Source organism: Neltuma alba, unplaced genomic scaffold, assembly GCF_004799145.2.
Source record: "Neltuma alba isolate B1F8T4 unplaced genomic scaffold, ASM479914v2 tig00002244_pilon, whole genome shotgun sequence".
Classification (NCBI taxonomy): Eukaryota; Viridiplantae; Streptophyta; class Magnoliopsida; order Fabales; family Fabaceae; genus Neltuma; species Neltuma alba.
The window spans coordinates 192,615-220,552 of record NW_021632793.1 but is presented as its reverse complement, the minus strand read 5'-3'; the positions used below and the strand labels follow the sequence as shown (position 1 = coordinate 220,552).

The 27,938-nt window shown below is 33.0% G+C and overlaps 3 protein-coding genes and 1 pseudogene across 3 annotated transcripts; 2 read left to right on the top strand and 2 right to left on the bottom strand.

Annotated features, from left to right (window-relative positions):
* Positions 1–642: 642 nt before the first annotated feature.
* On the bottom strand, positions 643–2,484 carry LOC114720545 (pentatricopeptide repeat-containing protein At5g66520-like). The gene has a single exon (XM_028906199.1). The coding sequence runs from the start codon at positions 2,447–2,449 to the stop codon at positions 788–790; it is 1,662 nt and encodes a 553-aa protein (XP_028762032.1). The 5' UTR covers positions 2,450–2,484; the 3' UTR covers positions 643–787.
* A 183-nt stretch (positions 2,485–2,667) lies between these two features.
* Positions 2,668–3,317, bottom strand: LOC114720555 (uncharacterized). The gene has a single exon (XM_028906209.1). The coding sequence runs from the start codon at positions 3,305–3,307 to the stop codon at positions 2,840–2,842; it is 468 nt and encodes a 155-aa protein (XP_028762042.1). The 5' UTR covers positions 3,308–3,317; the 3' UTR covers positions 2,668–2,839.
* Positions 3,318–17,506: 14,189 nt separating this feature from the next.
* On the top strand, positions 17,507–21,638 carry LOC114720589 (two-component response regulator ORR23-like; annotated as a pseudogene).
* A 2,888-nt stretch (positions 21,639–24,526) lies between these two features.
* Positions 24,527–27,583, top strand: LOC114720579 (heparanase-like protein 1). The gene is made up of 9 exons (XM_028906243.1): positions 24,527–24,742; positions 25,027–25,063; positions 25,532–25,712; positions 25,838–26,004; positions 26,127–26,360; positions 26,556–26,745; positions 26,845–26,970; positions 27,053–27,152; positions 27,269–27,583. The coding sequence occupies exons 1-9, from the start codon at positions 24,527–24,529 to the stop codon at positions 27,581–27,583; spliced, it is 1,566 nt and encodes a 521-aa protein (XP_028762076.1).
* The last annotated feature ends 355 nt before the right edge of the window (positions 27,584–27,938 follow it).

Here is a 27,938-nt window from a genome sequence, read left to right as displayed (position 1 = left end):
AAAGCTAAGGGGGTTAAATTTAAAATTTAAAATGTCAGCAATGTTATATGCAACTAACTTATAGTTTAGGAGGTTTTGTATAATTTAGCCAAAAATTTAATAAGGTGACTTATAAATATAATCAATAAAATTTTTTTTGGGCCTTATAAATAAAACAAAATGAGTACAATTAAATGTATATATATAAACATATCAAAGTCGAATTCAAACCCAAGACTCCATCCTAGCATGGCAGGTGGTGATGCTGCTGGAACAACTAGCCGTGAACTGTTATTTCTTTTGTTTGGATTATTAATATCGAGGTTAAGATTATTAAAAATTAAAATTTTATGAAATAATACGGATAAACTTGTATTAAAAATTAAAACTTTATGAAATAATTCGGAGCATTCATACGCTTTCTAAGAATTGGGGAAAAATGGAAAAGGAAAATTTCAATTGAAGCCTAGATAATGTTCTTACCATTATTAATTTGAAAACAATAATAATAAGATGTAACTATGAAGATGAGATATATACTTCACTCGCAATTTTAATTTTTATGGTTGTCATTCTGCCCATGAAAGCATACACATACATGTGTATGTATAGCACGTACCAATATTGCACAAAGATCTTGCAGAGAGCGGGGCTAGCAAAAGATGGCATTGGCTTGGGTGGATAAGAAATGAATTCAATAATTCGTGCAAGCTAAATTAAATATATGCAAGTAGTAAATTCAGAGCAAAACTTGTAATGGACAAGCAATTTAATATGTCAATTTTCCAATTTCGAGCAACTGATCAACCTAATCAAAGTGTAAACGCACTTTCTTCAAAACTCTCTGTATCTCTTCCATTTGTGGGTGTGATTTCTCACCAGCAATAAACTCATTAACAATCCCATCAATCTCCACTGAGCTGCAACCAGGCGCCTTGTGTACTCCTTTCTTCTTCATCATCTCCCTTACCCTTCTGGCATCACTAGTGTTCCCAGTTGCTGAATATAAATTAGAAAGCATAACATACGCCCCAATGCTATTCTCCAACATTTTTTGGTTGATCTCACTCTGATTTGTATTCGAATTCAGATCCAAGGATGGCCCTGATATCAGTGAGTCAGAAACTGGTCTGTGATTTTCTATCAGAAAGAGTCTTTCAGCTGCGGCTTTGGCCATTTGAGCTTCTCCATGGTTGCAACAAGCACTCAGAAATGCTCTCCAAGCCATTGCTTCTTGTTCAGAGCCATTACTTGAACAGTGGCTTATTCTTCTTATCATACCTTTTGCTTCTTCGAACAGCCCTGCTCTGCTAAGCAAGTCTACCAGACAACCATAATGTTCAACTTTAGGATCAATGTTGTACATATTAATCATTTTATCCAAAAATTTCAGGCCTTCTTGAGCCATTCCTGCATAACTACAAGCTGTGAAAACAGCAAGGAATGTTAGGTCATCAGGCTTTATCTTGGCCTTTTCCATATCCGAAAACAATTTAAGGGCATTTTCCCCCTCATCATGCATTGCCATTCCAGAAATCATAGCATTATAGCATATTGTATCTCTCTGCGACATGGATTCAAATATTCTTTTGGATAAGTCCAAATGCCCACACTTGGCATACATGTCTAATAAACTTGTGCTCAAGCGAGTGCTCATTGGCACCCTTGTTTGATTCAAGCATCTATGGATCCAAATGCCGACATCTAAAGCCCCAAGATGAGCACAGGCAGGAAGAATGCTAACAAATATGGATTCATCAGGTGATATGTCAGTATTCTGCATCAAACGAAACAAGTAAAGACCTTCCTTGAAGCAATTGTTCTGCACATACCCAGAAATCATCGCTCCCCATATTCCCTTATCTTTCTCAAATGCTTCATCAAAGAAAAATCTAGCTGTTTCGACATCACCCACCTTTGCGTATCCTGATATCATCACAGTCCAAGACACAGAACTTAGGCGAGGCATTTCATCAAACACTCGTCGAGCATATCCCATATCTCCACAGACACAGTACAAAGCCATCAAAGAATTACCCACAAAAAGATCAAACGCAAAACCAAGTTTCAAGCTATGCCCATGAATTGATTTTCCTAGAGGGTAACTTTTCAGGCCTGCACAAGCCTTTAGTGCATAAGGAATGGTGTAATTATCAGGAATTAAGCCATTCCGTAGCATCTCAGTGAACATACTTATGATTCTGGTGTGTTCATTGTGGAGCAGGAAGGTTTTGATGATGGTATTGTAGATGCAAATAGTGGGTTGGTGAATGCGTTCAAAAATTTTCCAGGCGTAGGTGAGGAGGCTGTTGTCATGTGTGTTTGAGGAGAAGAATGCTAGAACTCTGCTTAGAGCAAAGCTATTGTTTTCAAGTCCACAAGTGATTACTTGGGCATGAGCTTGCTTTATGTGCTTCATGTTCTTGCATTTCTCCAAGAGTAAAAGACACCTCTTGCTGCAACTTGACATGGAAATCACTTTCAATTTCTAAATCCTTCAACTTCCCTATCTTGTTTTCATGGTGGTGCTTGCTGGCACCCTGCAATTTTTTCACGATTCAGATTAGTTTGATTACTGAACTCAAGGTTTGGTTTCTCTTTCCCATCACACTTCTATCCTTGCGTTGAAAGTGTTTAGTTTTGATCTTGCTCAACCTCCAGAACCAAATAAAAGAAGTCGAGTTGAAATTAGGAGGGAGTTTACTCATATTAAACTATCAGTTTCACTCACATACCTGGTGACTACAAATGTAAAACTATATTGAATCGTATTAAATTACGAAGGTGGAAAAGAAAAGAAAAAGTTACCGAAGTCTACATGAAGAGTCGAGACGGTGAATTAAAGAAAAAGAGAATAAAATTATTTCCGCTTCGTCCGATCCTGGTTTTGCTGTTCGTCGTCGTCGTCGTCGGACGAAGCAGAAGGATCTAGACGCGCGGCATCCTTGGCCCACTGAATCAATTTCTCAACTTGATCATCTTCATCTTCATCTTCTTCTTCAGCAGAGGGAAACGCAGGGGTTTGCTTCAATGATGGATTCGAATTAACCTTGAGAACATCGAATCTGGCGAAGAGATCATCGCCAAGAGCAGGTTTGGATTCCCGATCTTCACTTGCAATTCCCACTGAGGATTTGCTTGATTTGAGGGCTTGGAATCGGCGCTCCAGATCCGCATCGAGAGTCAAGCTTGATGAAGCTGAAGCTGAAACTGAAGATGCAGATGATGCTATGTGAGAGTCGAGAGAGAGCTTTAACAACAATTCGTCCTGAGCTGCTCGTAGAAGCTCTTCTACTTCGTCTCTATTCTTCGTTTCATTGCTCCCCATCCTTCCTCGCGCGCTTTGTTGTGATAAAAATGTTCAATCAAACAATTATCGGGTTTGTGAGAGAGAGAGAGAGAGAGAGAGAGAGAGAGAGAGAGAGATATATATATATATATATATATACACGCCCGCGCGCACACATACACACACATTTGTATATAATCGTATGTTGAAGTTTACTTTTTGTTCTACGCATAAATTGCATTTATACAATTTTCTTTTCATTATATTTTTTCTGACTGCATCAATTCTTAATACTAACTCTGATAATTAATATAAGATCTAGTTGATTAATTTAAGTAGATTAAAAAAATTAATTAAATTAGTTATTTATAATAAATAGATATTGTCTTTGTTAAAATATCCTTACTAATTACGTACAACCTCTAGTTCTTAATATAAGACTTTATTTGATTTTTATTTTGGTCTTAAATATAAGATCTCAATCCACTTCGCCTTTCATATTTATACATTTTTTTAAAAGTAGTCCTTCTAATAATGATTATTCTAACCAATACACTTGATTAACAAGGATATTTTAGGAAAGACAATACTTATTTATTCCAAATAACTAACTTAGTTTCTTTTCTTAATCTATTTAAATTAGTCAACTAGTTCTTATATTTAGGACCAGAGGTAATATATTGGTTAGAACTACCATTATTACAAGGATTATCTTTAAAAAAAAAAAGATGAATATGAGAGACAAAGTAGATTGAGATCTTATATTTATGACCAAAATAAAAGTTAAACAAACTTTTATATTAAGGACTAAAGTTAGTATAAGACCTAAGTGACTAATTTGAGAGGATTAAATAGTTAAATTAGTTATTTGCAGTAAATAGATATTATTTTTCTTAAAATACCCTTATTAATTATGTGTGTTTGAATTACCTATTGATATTGACTCATTAATATATGCAATTATTATAGGAATTATTTGAAAGTAAAATAGATAAATATTGGAAATAAAGTTAGTTAGGTTCTTATATTTGAGATCAAATTAAATATCAAACTAACTCTTATACTAAGGAATGGAGATAGTATATTGTTAATTTTTTTGCCAAATTTTTTTTTTATTGAATGAGGAAAATATACAAACTCCAGAAAACCAAATTAAAAGACTCCAAAAAAAGTCACATTGAAAACAAGTTATATACCCAAAGACCTGTAACACAAAACGATGGACTCAAAAAGAATAACAACTACAAAATAAAAGACTAAGGTCGAAGCAACCTAGCCAGCTCTACTCCTATCTGCCATGCTACCAGAAGAGAAACAAATTATGTCAAATTTTGAGCATCATCCTGTGATCTTCTATTGCCATTAAATTCCAAGTTTGCAACCAGAAGCTTTTCCAAGAGAGGTAGAGTTGCTATAAGCCACCCATTGGATGCCAACTCTCTGTTGTAAACAGCTGCAAGATAATCTACAACCTGATTACCTAGATGTTCCACCAAAGAGAACATAAGGATTGTTTTCCTCTGAACTAAGTAAAAATCTCCTTGGCAACCCAAGCACACTGCCGTTCTAAACTAGCAACAGAAAATAGGGTTAAATTGTAAATTTTGATATAGAATTTTGTTATTTTTACAATTAAACTATTATTATATTTTTTTTTAATTTTATTATTAGTGATTATTAGTGTTGTTGTATTTTAATATGATTAGTTTGACGTTGAATTGACACCGGTTTGATAAAATAACTCTTGAATTGCTACTTCAATCAATTTAGTATTTGGTTTGGTTTGGTTTTTTATTCCTTGTAAATTATATGAAATGATAAATATAAGATTTTGGGCATACCTAGAGAGTCCTTCAAGTTAAATAGCCACGCAGAGGTCCGGTTATTTTAATTAACTCGAAGCTTTGTTTTTATAGTAAATACACACTAAGGGAAGAACAGAGGGGGAGGAAGGAGGAGTTTTCGATGGTCTGTTGTTCTGTTGTATATTCAGATGAGAAAGGTCAACCCTTATATACCCACATAGGATAACTGTTCCCTCCCTTTTTCAGTTTAAACAAAAAAAAAAGAAAATCACAATTGGAGACCCAAATGTCATGTTATTTGCACCAGAGTCCCAAAGTTAATGTACTTGAGTCCAATCCACCAAGGATAGATGGCCCATTTTTCTATATCTCCCACTCATTTGGTGGATTAGATATTGTGGGTCTAGTCTCTTTCTCTCTCCTTAATTTCATACTTTGTGCTTTGCCGTGACCGCGTGAGCATGATGTCTTCGCTCATGTGCCTGTACTAGAAATCCTTTTATAGAACTAGCACAAGTCACCTTTTCCTTCATATAGCTTGAATTTTAAAAATTATGCCTTAGATGTCCTAGATTTACCTATATACACTTTTTCATGGCAAATATAATCCCTCTTGAGTCAATATTTGACTTAGATTACTTTCCTCACAGGTCTAGTATCCACACTTATAACAATGAAATGTCATAAGGAACATGTCATAGATACTAGCATAGATGTGTATATTGGAGTTAATCTTCCTTTCACTCAAATATGACTTTGATATGAATTAGTCGCTTTCTTAGTATAATATGTTATATCGAATCTATCATGATCGTAGGAAACATGCTAAAGTAGCAGTTATTGAAACATATTTTCAAGATATTGTCAAAGTCAAAGAACATCAATAGGAGGATTGTTCCTCCCTGAGACTCACATAGCAATGAAGCAGGGATCTTTCATTTGCTTCCTTTTTGCGGTTCTCTTAGCAATGTGGTATGAAATATGTCACACCTTACTTATATAGTACCTTAACATTCATTTAGAACCATTCCAGACCATGTTGGATGGTCTTACACTTAAAAATTTCAATTTGGACGTTAATTTTAGGAAAATTACTGTTCACTGTCCAGTTTTCAGATTACAGGTCCAACTTTTAAAAATCATAACTAATTCTAGAAAAATCATATGGAGGTGTTCCAAAATTCTACGGAAAGCTCTTTCAATGCTCTTTAAGGGAAAAATATTCAACTGAACTCATCCTCACTGAAAACGTACAGTTTATTGGATTAAAATTACTATTCACTTGGTAAAATCTGGACTTTCCAGATTCTGCGCCTTAACTTTGAAAATTCATATCTCATTGTATACACATCCAAATGATGTGATTTACCACTCATTTTAAAGCTTGGGATATGAATTATAAGTGTACCAAATTCCGTAGCTTAACTCATTCATATGATAGGTCGAAATGAAGCTTGAAATTAACTGCTTTAGGACCTACGTTTTATCCCTTAATATCTTTTTACTTTAATTCTTTTTATTTCTTTGGCATACCTAACATGGGCTTACTTTTTCCCATTCATGCTCATATACTTTCATTCATGCCATAAACATCCTAAGCACATACATTGAATTGATGGCATTCATAACATAACTTACAACATAGGAGAATTATACATTGAATAATAACATCAATCATTAGCATTAATAATTCTCCACTTCTTCTCCTTGCTTCTCATGCCCTTAGTGCCCATCATTGATTTGACCTAAATGGTTGGTTAGGGAGGGGGTGAGATTCGGGGGAATCTCAGTAGCAAACATTACCACATACATGCACAAAATGGATGCTAGTGTATGGTATGTAGTTTTTCATAAATTTAAGTTAACTAGTGACATGCCATCATGCTTTATGCTTGGTATAAAAATGCATGGCCATGGGAACATATTAAAAACAGCATTTCCAGCAACAATCATCATGTCACAACATCATTCAAACAACAAATACAAACCAACACATAAGCATACCATGTCAAGCACATAAAGGGTAAGTTCACTACCTTGCACCTCAAGCTCTCCTCTTACTTTTCCTTTGACTCCCTTGACTTTCCAACCATGTGGGTATTCGGTCAACATCACTAAACATCCTCTTGGATGTTCCAAAGGTCCTAAACATAACCATAATGATGACACAATCCATTAGGACCATTAGATTACATAAAGTTCAAGACTAGCTTTCTTGAACCTCAACCCCTTTCTCTTAGTCTTAGGGTTTTCTTTCTAGCTTTTCTAATATAAATCTTATCATTTTACATCCTTCTGATCTATTTGCTATCAATTAGGACCACTTTAGATGGCTTTAGATTCAAGAATATCAAATCTGGAAATTTTGGCTCGCGGGTACTGTTCACGCAGAATCTCCAGAATTTTTGCTCAACTTTGAAAATTCATAATTAAATCTAGAAAACTCCAAATTGAGTGATTCCAAGTCTCACTAAAATCTAATTAAGTTAAATTTAATGGAAAAATAGTTTCAGGAACCAATTCTACTCAGAACAGTACCAGAATTGTACGGAACTAGACAATCTCCCAAAAGTTCAACACTGTTTCCAGATTTCAAACCTTAACTTTGAAAAATCACCATAAATCGTACACATATCCAAATAAAGTGTTCTACCCATGGATTTAAAGCTCATAGAGTGTGCTTTAAGCATGCCAAATTTCAGAACCAGATATGAACAGTAACTAATTTGAAAAAGCCATCAAATCAGCACGTAATTCTTCCAAGTTTCACATAGATCCACTTGGATCTACCATACTTTGAGGTGTTCTAGCAAGATCTAACAACCAAACTCCCTTCCCCACTCATCAACCATTTTGACCAGCCATCAAAAGGGAGAGAAGACATATTTTCAACCATAAAAGAGAAAGAAACCAAGGCAAGAACACATCTAGAGCCAAGAACTCACCTTGAACCTTGATTGTATGACCAAAGTTGATGCCTTTCTCTTGGTTTTCCCTCAAAACTCTCTCTTTTTCCCTCTCTTCATGCCTTGCACGAAATTCCCATCTGATTTAGGGGAGAGATGAGCTCATTAATGTGTACAAAATATCCCACCAACTATCATTAATGTTATGCCAAGTGTCATTAGCCTACTTAATCATAATCCTCTCTCTTAATTAACTTAAATCATAATGTAATTAAATTCCAAAGTCAAGATCCTCTCCATTGGTAGCTTGACACTTGGAAAACTTTAATTACCATCCATTAAAGGCTTGACAAGTGGCTACTTGTGGGCCAAGCAAAGTGCAAGACTCTGATTAACACTTTATCGGTGCACTTTTACTCCGGGTTTAACTTTTTCTATAATTACAGTGCTCTAGCCTCTGTAATTATTTTTTTTCAGATCCATAAATTCTCTTTAATTTTAGAGAGTATCTATGAATTTTCTTAGCCCATAACACTTCCTTTAAGCCTTGCATAAAATTCATTTACTAAAATACCCTTTTATCGGCAAAACCGGCTCTTTAATTTCTTAAAGCCACTCCACTGGCCTTTTGGTTGCGGGACTACTTTTATAAATTAGTACAACCTTTCAACCCTTTAACCTCATTTTTGTATACACTTTTGAGGTCTCTTGCTATTTCAAATAATTACCTCAAACGGTATACTTTTTACCGGTCACAACCTCATAAATTCCATTTAAGCTGCCTCAGGGGTATTTTCATCTTTTCTCTTCATAGAAGAGTCTTAGAATATTATTTCCTATTTTTTGGGATTTTCTTGGAATTTTCTGTACACTCTTCCATTTTTACCCTTGCTGGTCATAACTTTTTGAATTTACGGTTTTACCCCTGCTTAAGTCTAACCTCATAGAACCATCTCTTTGAGGTTTCTAACTTACCCATTGGCCTGTATCTAGCCTCTTTTCTCTTTTTGGGCCTTCGAGACTTTACTGGAGCCTCTAACCTTAATTATACTCGAGCCCCTGAAAACTTTTACTTTGCAGTTTAGTCCCTGAAACTGCTTTAACTTCCTTTCTCATCTTTGGGACTTCTGCTCACAGGGGTCTGGTAACCTATTTAATTTAGGCTATTTTTGGAACTTCTAGGCCTAAAAGTCTAGATGTTACAAAATACATGCTACGATGTTACTCTTTTACTATAAGAGTGTATGTTGTTTTGGACTTATTATTAACACCATACAAACTTAAGTCTAGGCACACTCAGTGTCTAAACCCAAATTCTTCAACTCTGCTCATATTTATAACATCGACATTGAAGATTTGTTATCTAGGGCTACAGGTATTATGGAAGTGGGATTCCAAGATTCGATCCAATTTTATTTATGTGGATCTCATCTTGACTTGCTACACTTTAGTCAAGACGACATATAGTTTGTGTTTCTTCCTTATCATATCATCATTCTATGATGCTTTATTGGTGAACACAAATGTCTCATCTTTGCTCACTCCACCTAAGCATCAAAGGTGGTTGCTCGTGTGAGAGAGCCAACCTTTCTAACCTATACGACATACTAAACATTGTATATTTCCATACAGATACATAAAGTGATGACAGAAAAATATAATTTTATTAATTATAAAAGCATATTATATAAGGTTTGCATACTACACTTTGCGCATGCTAAGGGATTGCATATGTTCCTTAAAAACTTTCCTGCCTATTGGCTTTGTTAAGGGGTCTGCTCCCTTACATTTTGTTGAAATGTATTGTATAGTAACAATCTTCTATGCTATATACTCTCTAACAGAATTATACTTGATGTCAATATGCTTGATCTTGTTGTGATACTTAGGGTCTTTGTTATAGGTTATGGTTGTAGTATTGTCACAGTGTACTAACACCGGATTGGTACTCTTGTTTTCAAATCCAAGGTGTTTTATAAATCTCTTCAACCATAAAGCCTCTTGCACTGCTGTGGTGCATGCCACAAATTCAGCTTCTATTAAATGTAAGGCAATGCACGTTTGCTTCTTGCTACTCCAATATATGGCACCATTATTTAGCAAGAAGGTATAACTTGAAGTTAACCTTCGTTCTTCTTCATCTCACCTACATCAATATCGGAGTATCCAACAAGGCACAGATCACTTCCTTCGTAGCATAGTGCATAATTAGAAGTGCCCTTTAAATATCTCAAGATCCTCTTCATTGCTTTTCAATGCTTTTCACTGGGGCTAGACTGGAATCTACTTACTAGTCCCACTGTATAATAGATATCTGGTCTTGTACACATCATTGCGTACATTAGATTGCCAACAACACTAGGATATGAAACTCTTTCCATCTCCTTTTTTCAAACTCAGTTTTGGGACACATGTCAAGACTCAAGGCTACTCCAGTAGCAACCAGGGTACTCAAGGGATTGCAGTCTTTCATGTTAAATTGCTCAAGAATCTTGTTGATGTAATTCTCTTATGAAAGAGAGAGGATTCATTTTGAATAATTTCTTTAGATTTTAAGTCCAAGTGTATACTCTGCTTAACCCATTTCTTTCATCCCCAAATTTGATGAAAGCCAATTTCTAATAGCCACCATCGAATTTAGACTATTTCCTGCCAATAGTATATCATCTACATAAAAGGATAATATGACAAAATTTTTCTCAAACCGCTTAATGTAGACGTAGTTGTCTTCCTTTATCATTTGGAAGTTGTATAAGGTTATTGTTTTGTGAAACCTCAAATACCACTGTCTAGATGATTGTTTCAATCCATAAATAGATCTTTTGAGTTTACAAACTTTGTTCTCCTTTCCTTTTTCAATGAAACCTAATAGTTGTTCCATATAGATTTCTTCATCCAGATCACCATTCAGGAATGCGGTTTTTACATCCATCTGATGTAACAAAGGTCTAAACTGTTTACTATTGCCAGAATAAGTCTAATAGAGTTGAAATGCACAACAGGTAAGAAAGTATCTTTATAATCTATGCCTTCTTATTGTGTATATCTCTTTGCCACTAATTGAGCCTTATATTTATCAATTGATCCATCCACTTTTTTTTTAATCTTGAGAACTCACTTTTTCCTAATGGCTTTATGCCCTTTTGGCATATCAATTAACACCCAAACTTGGTTCTTTTTTATTGAGTCCATTTTTTCTTCCATTCCTCCTTAACAAGACTTGATAAGATTTCTCGTATAGAATGGGGCTCATCATCCCCTTTTGAAGTAACTAAGAAAGATTCTCCTTCTATTTGAAAGCGTCTTTTGGGGACACTTTCTCTATCACTCCTTCTAACGAGAGTTGCTTGCTTATCTTTCTTTCTTTGTTTAAGTCTCGGTGTTGACCTTTATTGGCTCCTACTCAGATTGACACACCTAGACGATTCTAGTTTGTTAATTTGATCTACACTATCTTGTTCCTGTATTTCATAAAGAGAGACAATGCGCTCAATATCTCCTCTATTAGGAAATTCAGTTTCAATGAATGTTGCATCTCTTTATTCTATTTCAATCACTGTTCCATCTTTGTTTTCACCTATGAAAGTGTATCCTTTTGATTGTTCAAAGTACCTTATAAAGATACATTTCTTTCCTCGAGGACCTAATTTTCGATGCTTATGGGAACTTTCATGGATATACGTTGCTAACCCCTAGGGTCTTAGAATACTTAGATCTGGTTTACGTTTCATCCCTAGCTTGTAGGGTGTGGAAGCGATTGATTTTGAGGGCATACAATTAAGTATGAAGGTTTCCATTAATAAAGCATCACCCCAATATGAAATTGGTAGGTTTGCTTGAGCCATCATAGACCTAACCATGCCTAGAAGAGTTATGTTTCTTCTTTCAACAACTCTATTTTGTTGTGGAGTGCCAAGGATAGTCAGTTGTCTAATTATTTCTTTTTCTTCATAGAGCTGTTTGAATTGTTCAAATAAATATTCATGACCTCGATCAGTGCGTAATGCTTTAATTTTATTATCCATTTGATTCTCTGCCTCATTTATGTATCGTTTGAAGCATTCAAGAGTTTCAGACTTATGTGAGATCAAAGAGATATGACCATATTATGAAAAATTATCAATAAAGGTAATTAAATACCAAGCTTTGTGTGTCGCCCTCACACTCATAGGACCGCATATGTTGGAATGGATTAATTGCAATGGATTTTTAGCTCTTGCTCCCTTGCCAAAAGGCTTTTTTGTTGCCTTACCAGCTAGACAAGTTTCACATAGTGACATTTCCATGTTTGGAATAGCACTTAACAACCCTCCTTTGGCTAATTTAATCATTCTATTTTGATTAATTTGTCATAGTCTAGTATGCCAAGTATTTATACCAACATTACTTGAAGAAATAGCAAAGCGTTTATTATGATTAAAATCACCAACAATATCTAAAACAAAGAACATTTTAAATAGGAAAGCTGAACCATAAAGGACTAAGATGCTTAAAATATCTGTAACTTTACCATGAAAGTTTACATCAAACCTAAATTCTAAAAGATATAAGACAGAAACCAAGTTCTGCTAGATGTCGGGAGTGTAAAGCACATCATGGAGTATCAAGGTCTTCCCATCACGCAAAGTAAATTTGCAAGTGCCAAAACCTTTAACCTCGATCCTCATGTTGTTCCCTATGTAAAGCCATTTGCTTTGATACGATAACCGACGGTACTCGATCCCTAGTTACGTGGTCTGTGGAGCCTGAGTGTACAATCCAAGAAGAAGAAAAAGTTTTTGTTAGGAAAACAGTACTAGAAATATATGAAACATGTGAATTCACATAATTCACTAACACCTTTTCACTTTCAACCTGTTTTGAACAGTCACGTGCGAAATGACCCATTTTCTGGCAGGCAAAACACTTGACCTTCTTTAGGTCCAGCTTCTTCTTCCCGTCTTTCTTTCCCTTTTTCTTGAATTGTTTCTTTCCCTTTTTGGATTGGGGACTACCCTTCTTCCTTTTCTTTTGGAACTTTATACCCTTCTTGAAATCAGATTTTGATTAGGAAGTGCCAGCATTCTTAGTGAAATAAGCTTGTCCAGAGGTCTTATAAGCCTCTAAACATTCATCTTCCAGCTCCAAGTGGTAAGCTACATCGTTAAAAGTAACAATATTTTTATTATGGGTCAAATTAACCTTCATATGCTCCTAGCTAGTAGGGAATGATCTAATAATAGCCTATACCTGGTACTCATTAGACAAAATGTGTCCAGCTTCCTGTGGTTCCTTGATCATATTGGCTATCTCTCTCAAATATTGCTAAATAGGAGTGTTTGGCTTAAGTTTATAGGTGTTGAACTTAATTGGTAACCTCCTAAGTTTAGTGGTAGAAATATCACTAAACCTATCCTTCAATGTTATCCACATAGCCTGTGTAGTTTTGTGCTTCTTAGACTCGTACATTATCTCATTAGCCATGGCACTTAGAAGCGTGATTCTTGCTATGCTATTTTTCTTCTTCCAAACCTGGTAAGCTTCTTGGTCTCTCCTATGTTGAGCCGTATTCCCAGCTTCAAGTTCTATCATAGCAATTGTTAAAGGCTCAATAGCATCTTGTTCCTCTAAGATGTATTAGATCTTTCAGTGCCAAATCTCCCAGTTGTACTCGTTAAGCTTTTTCCCTTTATTAAGCTCTGCAGTAATGTTCTTGGTTATCATTTTCAGTTCTGTGACAAATCTATCCCATAGTATTTTACGTTCTCTCTAAAAAAGAGACCTACCATAGAACATTTCAGTTATATAGCACAGTGAATTATATAATGTCACGTACTTATATTATTCTTGATCAAAAAATAATGACACTACAAGATCCATGATCAAAAGCATACTTTTGTATCTCTCATCACACATACAAGCAATAATCATTATGTTCTATCAAGAATTTTATGTAAGCATTTCAGTAAAATTGTGACTCTTAGGAGTTTCATCTTATAAAAGCTTCCACTTATAAAAAACATACATAGCTTATTCACAAACAATCATTTAACAATAATTTAAATATTTTCATTAAATAAAATAAGACATCTAGTCCATTTACAATACATGAACTCAAAACCTTAACATAATAAACATTAATAAAGCAAATACAAATATTATATCATTTGATATGAGTACAACAATAATCAAGCATTGCATTCCTTAGCTGCCTAAGTTTGCGTGATTTGGTCATAAATGAGGATACTAATTCTATACACCAAATCCAATAAGATTTCCTTATGGGTTTGCCTTTAGATCCACCTTTAACCCTTGTTGCTCTTATATATTTCATTATGACTTTAAGGAAGAACTCAATATTCTTCTTATCAGTCATGTATTGGATGTAACTGGTGAGCACACCATTAATACTTTTTATATTTGTCTGTATGACTGAATCTCTTTCAGCTATAGTTATAGCTAAAGCAGGAGTGCATGGTTGATTCACCTCTTCTCCTTCCTCAACTTTAGATTCATCAGGAATATCAAGTGAATCTGTAAAGACCAAATGAGGTTCATCACAGAGGGGTTCAATGGGGAATAAGGTTTTCGACTCAGGTTCGGAATCTTCGTAGACCACTTGACGTTCCTCAAGTGGCTGTTCTTCCATTAACTCATCTAGGTGTTCTTTAGGAAATTCATTGAGATCATTAGGGTCCTCTTCAAGGTCCTCCTCAAGTTCATTGAAGCTATTCAGGATCTTCTTCTTCAAGAAGTTCCACTTCCGAATAGTGGCTGTTGCTGTATATTGAATTGTAGGTTAGCTTCTATAAGAAAGAAATTCAAAAATTTAAGGGGAAAAACACTTTTTACGTCAGTTTTTTTTAAAGGTTTTTGGAAAACAAAAGTGAAAGGGGAAGTTTTTCATGATCCTGTTAAAATAAAAGTGAGAAGTGCTGGTGTGTCCTACCTTTCCCATCGTCTCTAGATGAGCTACTCAATAAAGTAGCAAACATTAAGTGCGACATCCAGAGAACTTTCACTTTCGTGCTCGTGTTTAGCAAGATAAGATAAACATAATAGTTGATGCACAACATGTCAAGTATGAACTCATGGACAATTCTTCCTTCCCCTCTCCTCCTCCTCCCCTGATTCCTTAGATGAAGAGGAATATTGATGAGCAGGAAGGCTTTGTTTTCAGCTGTTAGTAATCTTTTTTTGCCCCCTATCAATGTGTATTATGCCCCCACCATATTAATGGAAAAAAGTATTTTGTGTATATCTTATATGCTTTTTTCTTGTTCTTCTTTAACTTCATTTATCTGCTCAACGGAAAAAAAAGTTTAATCTACTATCAAAGCTAAGTAAAATGTTCTTTCCTTACACATTTTCTCCAATAATGATTAAAAAGTGCTCCCAAAATTTAAAATAATCTATCTGGCTGGGTTCTAGTAGTTGAAAAAAAGTGCTCCCAATATTAATGTATTTTTTCTGATAGTGAAAAAAAGGTGCTCCCATGTCTGCCGGGGGGGTTTAGCACCCCTTTTAGACATAAAAACTTAATTCATGCTTTTTATCTTGTGATCTATAAAGCATAGCAAATAATAATAATAATAACAACAACAGTAGGGATATATAAAACGAAATGGATTAAACATGAAGAGATTTTTTTTTTTGGGAAAATCCCAAAAAAGGTCCTTGGAATATGGGAAATTCCAGATTGGGTCCTGGAATTTCGGAAATGATAGAATAGGTCAGTGGCCCAATGTGTCATTTGTCAAATTAAGAGGAATTGACAACTTTGTCCTCATTTGCATTCATTCACTACAATGATTTAATGAATCACTATAAGGGTTTAGGTGTTACCTAGATTCGTGTAGCGAATAACTACTCACTTTTTTATACTTAGATGTCTTGTTATTAATTACAACTAATTTTGTAATCACTAGAACAATGTAAGCATTATCTAGATTTGTGTAGAGAATAACTACTCATTTTTCATAGTTAGGTATCTTATTATTGTCAGGTACCTTATTATTAACTACATCTAATCTTGTAATCACTAGAATAGTGTAAGCGTTACCTAGATTTGTTTAAAGAATAACTACTTACTTTTGCTTAACCAGGAGAAAAATTGTCAATTTGCCTTAATTTCACAAATGACAGATTGAGTCAATGACCCATTTTGTTATTTTCGAAATTTAAGGACCCAATCTGGGATTTGGTATATTCCAAGGGCTTTTTCTGAGATTTTTTTTTTTTTAATAGACACGATAAAGAGATGTTTATTGAATAAACCTTGCTTTTAAAACTGAAGTGGATAGACATTTTTATTTTTCCAATATATCTATTATTTTAATTTATTCATTGAATAAACCTTTCTCTTTTTTTTTTGGGTCAAGAATAAACCTTTCTTTTAAAATTGAAGTGGACAGACATTTTTATTTTTCCAATATAGTATCTCCGGTCCTAATTATAAGAGCTAGTTGATTAATTTAGAGAGATTAAGGAAAAAAGTTAAGTTAGTTATTTGTAATAAATAATTATTATCTTTCTTAAAATATTATTACTAATCAAGTGTGTTGGTCAGAACTATCATTATTAGAAGGACTATTTTGAAAAAAATACATAAATATGAGAGACAAAGTAGATTACAGTTTTATATTTAGGACCAAAATAAAAGTCAAACAAGGTCTTATATTAAAGACCGGAGGTAGTATCCATTATTTTAATTTATTCATCCAGAAAATAAATTAGAAGCCAGTTCCAAAGAGTTCAACTTCAAACTAGCAATTAATTAGGGAGGGATATTATGTTCTTTCAATAATATTTAGAAATTCGTTTTAATAAAAAAATAATATTCAGAAATTCCTAGTTAGGTCTCTTGAGTTGATTAGGAGTTTGTTAAAAGTGTAGGCTATAATTGGATTTTGGCACTTTAGTGGGATTGAATTGGGGTCCTCCCTATTTTTATTCCAACATTTTATACTTTTAATAAAATAACATATTAAATTAATAAAATTTCATTGAGAGTTGAGAAATTGCCTTTCTATAGTGAGAAAGAAACGGTTACACTAAAATGCCTAATATCAGAACGAATTATTTTCAAATAAACTTAACAGAATTGGTCCGTGAGTTGACCATAATACAAAGTTGGATAACTCTTGGCAGTTACTTGCAATTCAAGTAATTTCAAAAGGACATTAAAAAAAGAAAGATATAGCGTCATTGTAATGTGACATAAAAACACGCTTATCACAGGCAGTCAGACATGATTTATGTCAGCACTTCAAATCATGTCGTTAATTAATGGTAATGGAACTAAATTAATAAATATGATAAATAATACTATTTTAAAAATAAGACACATTGTTAAATATAATTTGAGAATTTGATATAATAAAAATAGAAAACTTGATATAAGTACTGCTCTGTGTAAAACTATCTTTAAGATACACCAGGGGAAAAGAAAAAGATTAGATGAGAGAGAGAGAGAGACGGAGAGAAATACATAAACAGAGGGGAAACCTTCGAACTTGCATTATTGTAATTTCATGCGCAGTTAACAAATGATTAAAGACGAAGGCTTCATTGGAAAAAGTGATCTCTTCTGGGTTTCTCAACATGATTCTGGAGGACCAAAGGTGTGATTTGGGTGATGACAATGGGATGACAATGGGACCGCTAAAAAGTCTCCTGTGGGTATCAGTATTCTGGCTCTAGACGGCGACCCAGTTTCTCTCAAAGCATTGGAGTCTCTGTTTGTCAAATGCGATTACCAGGATTCGTATTCAAAACTTCTTCGCTTTTAATCCTGTAAATTCCACTTTTCCTTGCTTCTTATGGACCTATATATATATATATATATATATATATATATATATATGAGCAGTGTTCAATTACAAGTTTTCATTTTTGTTTTCCTCCTAGTGTTCTCCATCCAGTTATGCTGTGTATAAAAATATAATTTATCCGCTCATTTGGTCACCCTCTTAATACGCACTGCTTTTTTCAAGACTTTGGAGGAAATCTGTTCAAGACATTCAAGACATTAGACAGGCACTCTTCCTAAAAAATTTGAACGTTGGTTTACAAGGGACTACTCCTTTTGCTAGACCCAACCTCCTGTTGGATAGGCACTGTTTTATTTTCAGTTTGGGTCCCATATTTGCTGAATAATTTTCTCAATGGCCTTGTAATTTAGTTGTATATAACCTCCCAACGTATAACCTCCCTTGTAAGTGGGGAGGTCCCGGCTTTGATATTACTTGTATCCTTCGACCATTAGTGCCTGCCCCTTTAAATTAAAAACAAAAAAATAGTTTCTGTTGGGCCTTAGGTTAGTAGATCTACTTTCAGAGTCCTTGACTTGTTTGGTTTAGAAGCCATTGAGTTTATCTCGTATTTGATTTATGATTGATCTCGCAGTTACTGCAACCACTCAGGCGACTAAGGCTTTGGAAATTCTTAGGGAAAACAGGAACAAGTTTGACCTAGTCATTAGTGATGTAAATTTGCCATACATGGATGGATTAAGCTCCTTGAGCTAGTGGGGCTTGAAATGGACCTACCAGTCATCAGTAAGTTCAGACTAGTTTTACATTTGACAGTAACATAGATTTGCTCCTTATCCTTTATGTTATTGTTTGCTGACTGAGTAAAGTTACAAATCTTCAATTTCGTCATTATTACTATTGGCATTGTTATTGCTATCATCATGTACAGCAGCTGAAATAATTGGAGAGATATTTTCTCACAATTAAGGGATGACTAGTTTGATATGACTTGAACTCCACTGTTTCTGACTTTGATGTTGATCCAGTGCTGGTAGCACACAATGATACAAGGCTTGTGATGAAGGGTGTTACCCATGGTGCATGAGACTATATACTGAAACCTGTTAAAATGGAAGATCTTAAGAACATATGGCAACATGTGGTTCAAAGAAAGAAGTTTGATAACAAGGATCACAATAAGGCCTCTCATCAGGTGGAGAAGGCCAACATTATGGCAGGGGAAGTTAATCCAGGCATCAGTTCAGAAAATAATTCAGATCAAAGTAAAATGCTGGGTAAAAGTAGGAAGGACCAAGGTGAGGATGAGGGAGAAGATGATGAAGACAACGTACAAGAGAACAAGGAGAAGTCATTGAGACGGAGGAAGCGTGTGGTCTGGTCAGTTGAGCTACATAGGAAATTTGTTGCTGCAGTTAATACCACATAATTCTTTCTTCTCAAAGTGACTTTTACATGGCTCGATGCATGTGGCTTTACTAGTTGAGCTGCAATAAACCTATTAACTTATTATGTAAAATTAAATATATAATATTATTTTACATAAATAATTATATATACATATATATTATTAAATTTAAAAATATACTATATGATAATTTTAATCATAACTATTTTAATGAAAAATAATTTTTAAATAATTTTTTACTATTTTTTTATGGTGTTTTATTTTTTAAAAAATATTTTTAATATAATTTTAATTTCTAACAACACTAATTTTAAATTTTAAATCATAAACAATTTTTTTATAAATATTTTTTAAATTTATTTTTTAATTAACATTGATAAGGTATACAATTTAATTATATATGTATTATATTACATTACCTTATATTATCTATATGTGTTTTTATATATTTGAAGAAAATCATTTACGATTAGTCAAAAAATATTATTATTAAAAAAACAACTACAATAATAAAATCTAATAAATTATTCTATATAAAAAATTAAATGATTTAAATAAATTATGATAAACAGTATTCTCCTACTTGTATATATATATTCTATGTAATTTAGTTTCTTAAAATTTTTTGTATATACTATTTGTTCTTGTATTGAAGATCAAATTTAATCTATATTACGGGTATTAATTATATTAAATTATATTGTTTAATGGTTGAAATTCAAAATTCACTCCAGTTTGCGTTATATAAATTTATTTTTTGATTTTGAATTTCTATCATATATTATATATTTCAATATATTGTACATATAATAAAATTATTTCTTTCTTATATCAGTTTGCATAAGAAAGTTATTAATATTCTTATTATATTTTTTAATTATTATTAATAATCAAGAGGAATTTATTTTAACAAAATATAAACAAGTTTTCTAAGAAATTGTCTTTCTATTTTCAGTATATACATAATGATGATATGAATGATGATAATATCTTCATTAACATCAACTCCACAAATATATCAATTTATTTTATAATTAAAAATTTTTTAAATCATTATATTCTTAATTGTTATTTTATAAATTTTTGTGAGATTATAATTTAAAATAATAAAATTTAAAATTAGTCGCGGATTAACGACGGAATAAAATTAGCGACGGAATTAGTAACAAAAACTTCTGTGACAAACAATTTAGTAACGGAATTTAGTGACGGATAGAAATTCTGTCACTAATCCGTTGAAAAAATTAGCGACAGAATTTCCGTTGCAATTCCGTCAGAAATTAGTGACGGAATTTGTTTTCGTCACAAATTCTGTTACTAATCAACTGTTTTTTTGTAGTGTGGGACTTGAAAGTGAGTTATGTAACTTGGCACTTAGAAATTAAAGTCAACAGTTTGATATCTATAAAGATTTGTTATACTTACTTGCTTAAGGTGCATTTACCTGTTATTGCAGAGGCTATTTCCAAGAAAATTCTTGACCTGATGAATCTTGAAGGGCTTACATGTGAAAATGTGGCAAGCCATCTACAAGTATAATTTCCACTTGCTTTCATTCATTTTTGAATTTTTGTGGCAGGCGCAAAGCCTGAGCTGGGGATTGAACCCCAGACCTAGTGCCACAAAGGGCCCAGTGGTCTATGGCCCACTTTCTTTCATTTTGATAGAACTTAACGTCACGATTAAGTTGTGCTTGCTTTTAGATTAAATGAGAACAAACCAACAGGGGTTGGTCTAAGTGATAAGTGACTTGGTACCGCTTAAGTGAGGTCTCGAGTTTGAGCCTCAGCGTATGTAGAAATCCCTGTTGGGAGACTCACCCACCACAGCCAGGTGCGCGACACGGGTCGGATCCAGATGTAGTCGGAGCAAAGCTCCGGTGAACTGGGTGGGCAACCAAAAAAAAAAAAAAAGAACAACTTGTTAAATGTATTCAATGCCTGATGTTTGTCTGACTTAAGCTCACTGTCATTTTGTGTTGCAGAAATATAGGGTCTATCTTGAAAAGGCAACTGAACAAGCTAAAATTGCTGTTGCATTAGATTAGTTTATCACTTTCCTGGTCAGTTGAGATGCACAAGAAATTTGTTGCTGCAGTTTTTCAACTGGGATATGAAAGTGAATTTATGTAACCTGGCACTTAGAAATTAAAGTAAAAGAGTTTGATATCTATAATGATTTTTTATGCTTGCTAGCTTAACGTGCATTTGCCTGTTACTGCAGAGGTTGTTCCTGAGAAAATTCTTGACCTAATGAGTGTTGAAGGGCTTACAAGTGAAAATGTGGCATGCCATCTGGATAGAACTTAACGTCAAGATTTAATCGTGCTTGCTCTTAGATTAAATGAGAACAAGCTCTTGAATGTTTTCAATGTCTAATGTTTGTTTGACTCAAGTTAACTGTCATTTTGTGTTGCAGAAATATAGGAGATATCTTAGAAAGGCAACAGAACTAGCTAAAATTGCTGCTGCATATTGGGTAGTGGATCATCATAGTTAGGTTGACAATGTGCTTGTTGAGAGCCAAAGGCCATACATTCTTAGGTTTTGTTATGTTAAGAGTTTGATTGAATAAGAGCTCCCAGTCAATTGTTTCATAATTCATGATGAATAATATTTCATTACCATAGGTTTTATGGAATTCTTGGTAAGCCTTCTTTTATATGACTCTCATCAAGTGGGGCTCAAGCACACTTTCAGCCTAAAATAAGTTTTTTTTAAAAAAAATTATTATAATTAACTAGGTGGTATGAAGCAAGTTTTATTTTTGAATTATTTAATTAACTATATGGTATCCTTTGTATATTACATAAGGTTTGAAGTATGACTTAAAAATAGTGCAATTTGTTATAAAACTCTTACAAGACATAATTTCTTGCACATTCTTGTAATATGCAATTAGGGCTTGTGTACACCATGAATTTATCATAAGTCGTGCCTCTTACATTGGTAATATCATACTAAATGTGGACATCTCTTTTAGTGGGAGTTCTAGCTTTGATTTGTCATATTGTAAAGGATTAGTCCCTTTCCTTATATCTAATTCCTATTAATAACACATGATCAATCTTACGACTTCTTTAAATTTGTGGAAACAATGGTGTCATATTCTCATATGACTTTCATGCATAAGTGAAATTGGGTGGTGACGATGATGTATGCCATTTATTTTACTTGGATGAGGATGTAGATCATTTTTTTTGTGTGCCTTTTTTAAAGTAAACATGTAGGCTTCTTTGGGATGAGGGGAAAAAAAGGTAAAGAGGAGAGAATATTAAGAGAAAAATGTTTTAAAAATAGTTAAAAGTATCATTTTTTTAATTTTGTTTGATAATATTCTTTCCTCCTTATTTTTTTCTTGGAAGAATCTAATCCTAATAAGCTGGAACACAACCAAAGATGCAAAAGTTTTTGTTAAAAAGAAGATGATGGATGAGGACATCTCCTGTTGTTAACCATTTATTGTTAAATATGTATTGATCAGTTTCCATGGGAAAAAAGGGAGGTTAGCCTTAGGCAAAATATTTACCCTCTATAATATTTCCTCCAATCCTAAATGTACAAGTTTGTTTTGATCATAAATATAAAATATGAATCTCCTTTAATTCTGTCATTTGTCATTTATTTGCTAAACTATCCCTCTTAATATGTATAAATATAATTGATTAGGATATTTTTCTAATTTAAAAGGTATATTTTAAGAAATACAAAATACTTTTTGAATAAACAACTAACTTATCTAATTTATTTAATCTAATTTAGTCTAATATCTAAATGAGTTAATTAAAGGCATTTAGGATCGTAAAGAGTAATTCCTAAAGGCAATCCGTGGATCAACAGTCACAACATAAAACATGAGAGATACTTAGATATGTATTTTATTTTTACATATAGTTTAATAATAATATTTTAAAAATAGGACGCATAATAAAATGCGCACAGGCACGCACACACATATAGATATTGATAACATAACTAGCATATAAATCTCATCGACGATGACTGAATTTTATCGATGTAAAATTACCTAAATGAACGATAAGAAATTTTCTGTACAATTTAAAATAAGTTTTAATTATTAATTATTGAGTCTAATTAATAAATTTTTTTGAAATTTTGCAAATTTTAAAATTCTAAAAATCAAAGATCTGAGGAGAATGATTTAAGATCAATTTTCTGTTATTTTACTATACCTGATGCAAAACCTTAAAAATGTACGTAAAAATTTAGACTGATAAGTGAAACATTTAATTACTAATTATGCAGAAAAATGTTGCAAAATTTTGATATTTTAACTATATGATGTAAAATAAAATAACAACATGAGATAATGCAAATTGTTTTAAATTTGACATTAATAATAAATGATATTATTATATAATTTTTTTAAGTAAATGTGAATTTAATTATTTTAGAAACGAATAAAAAAGCCAACGAAAGGATAAATAAATGAAAATATATTTGCTAACTTGAAAAAGGCACATTATAGAACTCAAAAATTGAAAAAATAACAATAAAGAAAATTAAAACATAATTAGAATATATAAATAAAAATAAAAAATTTTCATTCTAAATATCGATCATTTAGTTTTTCATTTATTATCATGCATTCATCTTTGTCCATACCATATTTTGTTATATCCATTCATATTTTTCATATGCAAAAGTTTGATAAAAGGAAAGCATGTTATATTCCCTGATTTATAAGTTTTATTTAATAGTGATCAATAATTTCCTAAATTTCTTGAATATATCAAAGTATCTCAGAATTTAATCTTAATCAGGTATGAAAGTTAAAAAAAAAAAAACTCCTAAATAGATGAATGAAAATTCAAATAATTGAAGATAATGGATTAAAATATGTGTTGTCAAAAACAAATTGATGATAAAGAGATAAGAGAAAATCTATATATGTTTAAATTATTATTTTTAAATTTTGTGGAAAAGAAACCTAGACAATATATTTTAATATTTAAATCTTGAGGGATAAAATTTTATCTTAAAAACATTTCATAATAGAAATATGACTGCTTCATTTTTTTTTTGGTTGCCATTTAGACATTCATACTCATCTTCTCCTCCAGCTTATTTCGTTATATTCATTAATAATTTTCACAAGGGAAAAAAGCAGATAAAAGGAAACTAAGGGATATATTTTGATTTATTTATTTGTTTGGCTACTTCTATGATTTATCTTTAATAGTCATTATTAAAGATTGCCTAAATCTTTCACTATCCAAAATCTCTAAAGTTAATCTTATCTTAATCATATATTAGGAATTAATGTGAGAAAACTTCTTCCACCACCTAACTCTTATAAATACAAGACGAGTCAATTCTTTCTCCATGTTAAAGTCTAATTGTTTACCTTCATTATTATTTGTCGTCATGGAAGCAAAGCTTATTGCTTTCTTATGCATTTTTGTTTCTTTACTTTCACTCTTTTCCTTATCTCACTCTGAAGATGTGGATCTTAATGTGAAGGTGGTGACTTCAATAGCCACCACAGATGAAAATTTCATCTGCGCAACTTTAGATTGGTGGCCTTCTGATAAATGTGATTATAATCAGTGCCCTTGGGCACGAGCAGGCATGTTCAATCTGGTAATTAGTTTATGTTTATATGTACAAGTTTTATATTTAGGTCTTTATATTTTTATTATTGATATTAATTATATTTAGATTTTTGTTATGACTGTGTTTGTTAGATGATTTTGGTATTCATCAGTAGAATGCAAATCTGAACTTTTGTTCATAAACTATTCTGGTTATACTGAACCTAATCGTACTAGTTATTGGCTATTGATCTTCATCTTCTCCTAATATAATTCTATTCATTTTAGAAAAAAAAAATAGAGCTTATAATTGTGTGTTCCTTGGCTTTGCAGGATTTGAAAAACAAGATTCTATTAAATGCAGTAAAGGGTAAGTGTTTAATTATTTTTATTATTTGTAATTTTATCATTCTAGTACACTCAAGTTGAAAATAATGATAGCGGAGACGAAGAAAAAACTCTTTCAGGATTCTTTTCACCACCCCCCGGGGGATTTTTTTTTTGTTTTAAAAAAATCTCAATGGTTTCACATATAAAATAAAATAATTATTTTCTACTACAAACCGCTCAGAATTTGGATTTAGATCTCATCATTTTAATTTGTCCTATTTTTTTTCAAAAAAAGTTAGGGACAGATAAACCCATGGTATGTGGTATGCTTTATTTAAATGGCATGTCTCATTTGAATGTAGGAAATTTACTTGAAAGATGTGTTTCCCTCCCTCCCTGATCACTATCTACTTCTAAAATTTAAAAAGAAACAGAGAAAAAAAAAATATAAACTTAATCTCGTAATCATATCAGAATTAGATTAATAACTTTTTTATTATTTTGGCAGCATTTAATCCCCTGAGAATAAGACTAGGAGGATCAGTCCAAGATCAAATTGTGTACCAATTTGGGGGCATGAAAATATGTCCCCCAATGACAAAGGATAAGGATGGCTTGTTCGGTTTCAGCCAAGGTTGCCTCAATCGTACCCGTTGGGACCAAATCAATCACTTTGTCAAAACTACTAAGTATGTACATCTCTCTCTCTCTCTCTCTCTATATATATATATATATATATCCATGATTTTATGTGAGACGAGTCATACATACATAATTTATGACTTATCATTTTATTATGACTAATATATATTAGAGTAAAACTCACATTTGGATTAAATGAGCTGACTGGGAAGAAGAAGTCTCAGGAAGAGTCCCAGGAGGGCACTCCTCTTTGGGAAGGAGACTGGGACTCAAGCAATGCTGCCAGTCTCATGGCTTATACTGCCTTGAAAGGGTACAAGATTGATTCTTATGAATTAGGTAACTCTATATCATGTTCATTTATGTGTTTTGACTGAAGGTGTATGTTTTTGATGGACTATATTTGTGATAATTAGTTTTAATGCATTAGCAATAATGGGCTTTAATTAAATCATCATCAGGAAATGAGTTGTGTGGTACTGGAGTTTCTGCAAGAATCGAAGGTGTTCAGTATGCAAAAGATATCACTAAACTCAGAAAACTAGTGAATGCTTTATATCCTGATCCCCAAACAAGACCAAAGGTGCTAGGTCCTGCTGGTTTCTATGATAAGGAATGGTTCAATACCTTCTTGGAACATACTGGACCTGGTGTTCTTGATGGAGTCACCCACCATATTTATAACCTTGGTGCTGGTAAGTGCACAAATTTTATTCTATTTTAATTGCTATATATCCAAATGCAATTTCTACATTCACTTTTGTGATCAATGTAAAAAGATTTGAGTCATGATTTAGTTATGGTTGGCTTGTTTCTCTATTTGTCGGGCAATTCCACGAACATGTGGTGTTCATGACAAAATGTTTGACAAACCTTGACTATAAATGCAGGTGTGGATAAGACCTTGATTAACAAGATCCAAGACCCATATTTCTTAAGCCAGGTTGCTCAAACATTTAAGGATATATCAACCGCGGTGAAGGAGTATACACCATGGGCTCAACCATGGGTCGGTGAATCTGGTGGAGCCTATAATAGTGGAGGCAAAGACGTGTCACATACTTTTGCCAATGGCTTCTGGTGTAGTGACACCCCTTATTAATTATTTTCTTATGCAATTTTAGATCCTTTCTTGAACAAATTTCAAGAATGTTCTAACTTTTCTTAATGATCAAATAGGTACTTGGATCAACTAGGCATGACTTCGACATTCAACCACAGGGTTTATTGCAGACAGACACTGATTGGAGGAAACTATGGTCTACTTAACACTACATCTTTCATCCCTAACCCAGATTATTATGGGCATGACTTCTAATTCAAGCTTGTTTATAAAAAGTTATTTTCCTTAAGTGATGTGATTAATTAATTTCTTTCTCAATGACAGTGCCTTGTTATGGCATAAGCTTATGGGATCAAAAGTTCTCTCTGTACACCATGAAGGATCTCCATATCTGCGTACATATGCTCATTGTTCCAAGAACAACGTAAGCTCCATTCATTCATTCATTTATTGATTTCCAGAAACAATAAATAACACTTTTTTGTCGTTTGAATCTAAAATCCCAGTAATAAAAATTCATACTTTTCTGGATACTCGCAGGCCGGTGTGACTTTACTACTGATAAACATGTCGAATTCAACTTCCTTCAATGTGACTGTTAAGCCAGACATGAATCTATACCCAGACCAAAGTTCAGATTTGAAGAAGAGAGAGGAGTACCATTTGACACCTAAAGATGGGAACATTCAAAGCGACATCGTTTCGTTGAATGGAAAAGCTTTGAGATTGACAAAGTCTCATGATATTCCTGCCATTAAACCAGTGCTTGTGAATCTTTCTTCTCCCATCACTGTGGCGGCTGATTCCTTTGTATTTGCTCGTCTCAGTTACTTGAACGCACCTGCCTGTGCTTAGTTCTATCATATTGTTTCCTTTGAACAGTTTTTTTTTGGGTTTTAATTGTTTTTCCAAGGATGTTTTTAGTGGTTTACTTTTTTTTTGCTTGATTTTCCGTAGGCTTTCAATAGGCAGTTATTGTATCTTTCTTTCTTTCTTTGTTTTTTCATTAATGCAATTATTGTATCTTTATTAAGGGACTGAATATCATAGAATCAGGATTTTGCTGTTGGCCGTTATTTCTCTGTGCTATCCATTTGCTCAAACTATGCAATAGTAAATTATTGATTAATCATTAGTAAATATATATACCATGATATTTAATCTGAATTGTCCATTCAATTTGTTATACATGCAATATACAGTCATATGT

Bases quoted from the DNA above. Each gene is read 5' to 3' on its own strand.
- LOC114720555 (XM_028906209.1), bottom strand. From the start codon at position 3,307: ATGGGGAGCAATGAAACGAAGAATAGAGACGAAGTAGAAGAGCTTCTA.
- LOC114720545 (XM_028906199.1), bottom strand. From the start codon at position 2,449: ATGTCAAGTTGCAGCAAGAGGTGTCTTTTACTCTTGGAGAAATGCAAG.
- LOC114720579 (XM_028906243.1), top strand. From the start codon at position 24,527: ATGGAAGCAAAGCTTATTGCTTTCTTATGCATTTTTGTTTCTTTACTT. The intron at 26,005-26,126 runs GTAACTCTATAT...AATCATCATCAG, and splicing joins GATTGATTCTTATGAATTAG to GAAATGAGTTGTGTGGTACT. The intron at 26,361-26,555 runs GTAAGTGCACAA...CTATAAATGCAG, and splicing joins TATTTATAACCTTGGTGCTG to GTGTGGATAAGACCTTGATT.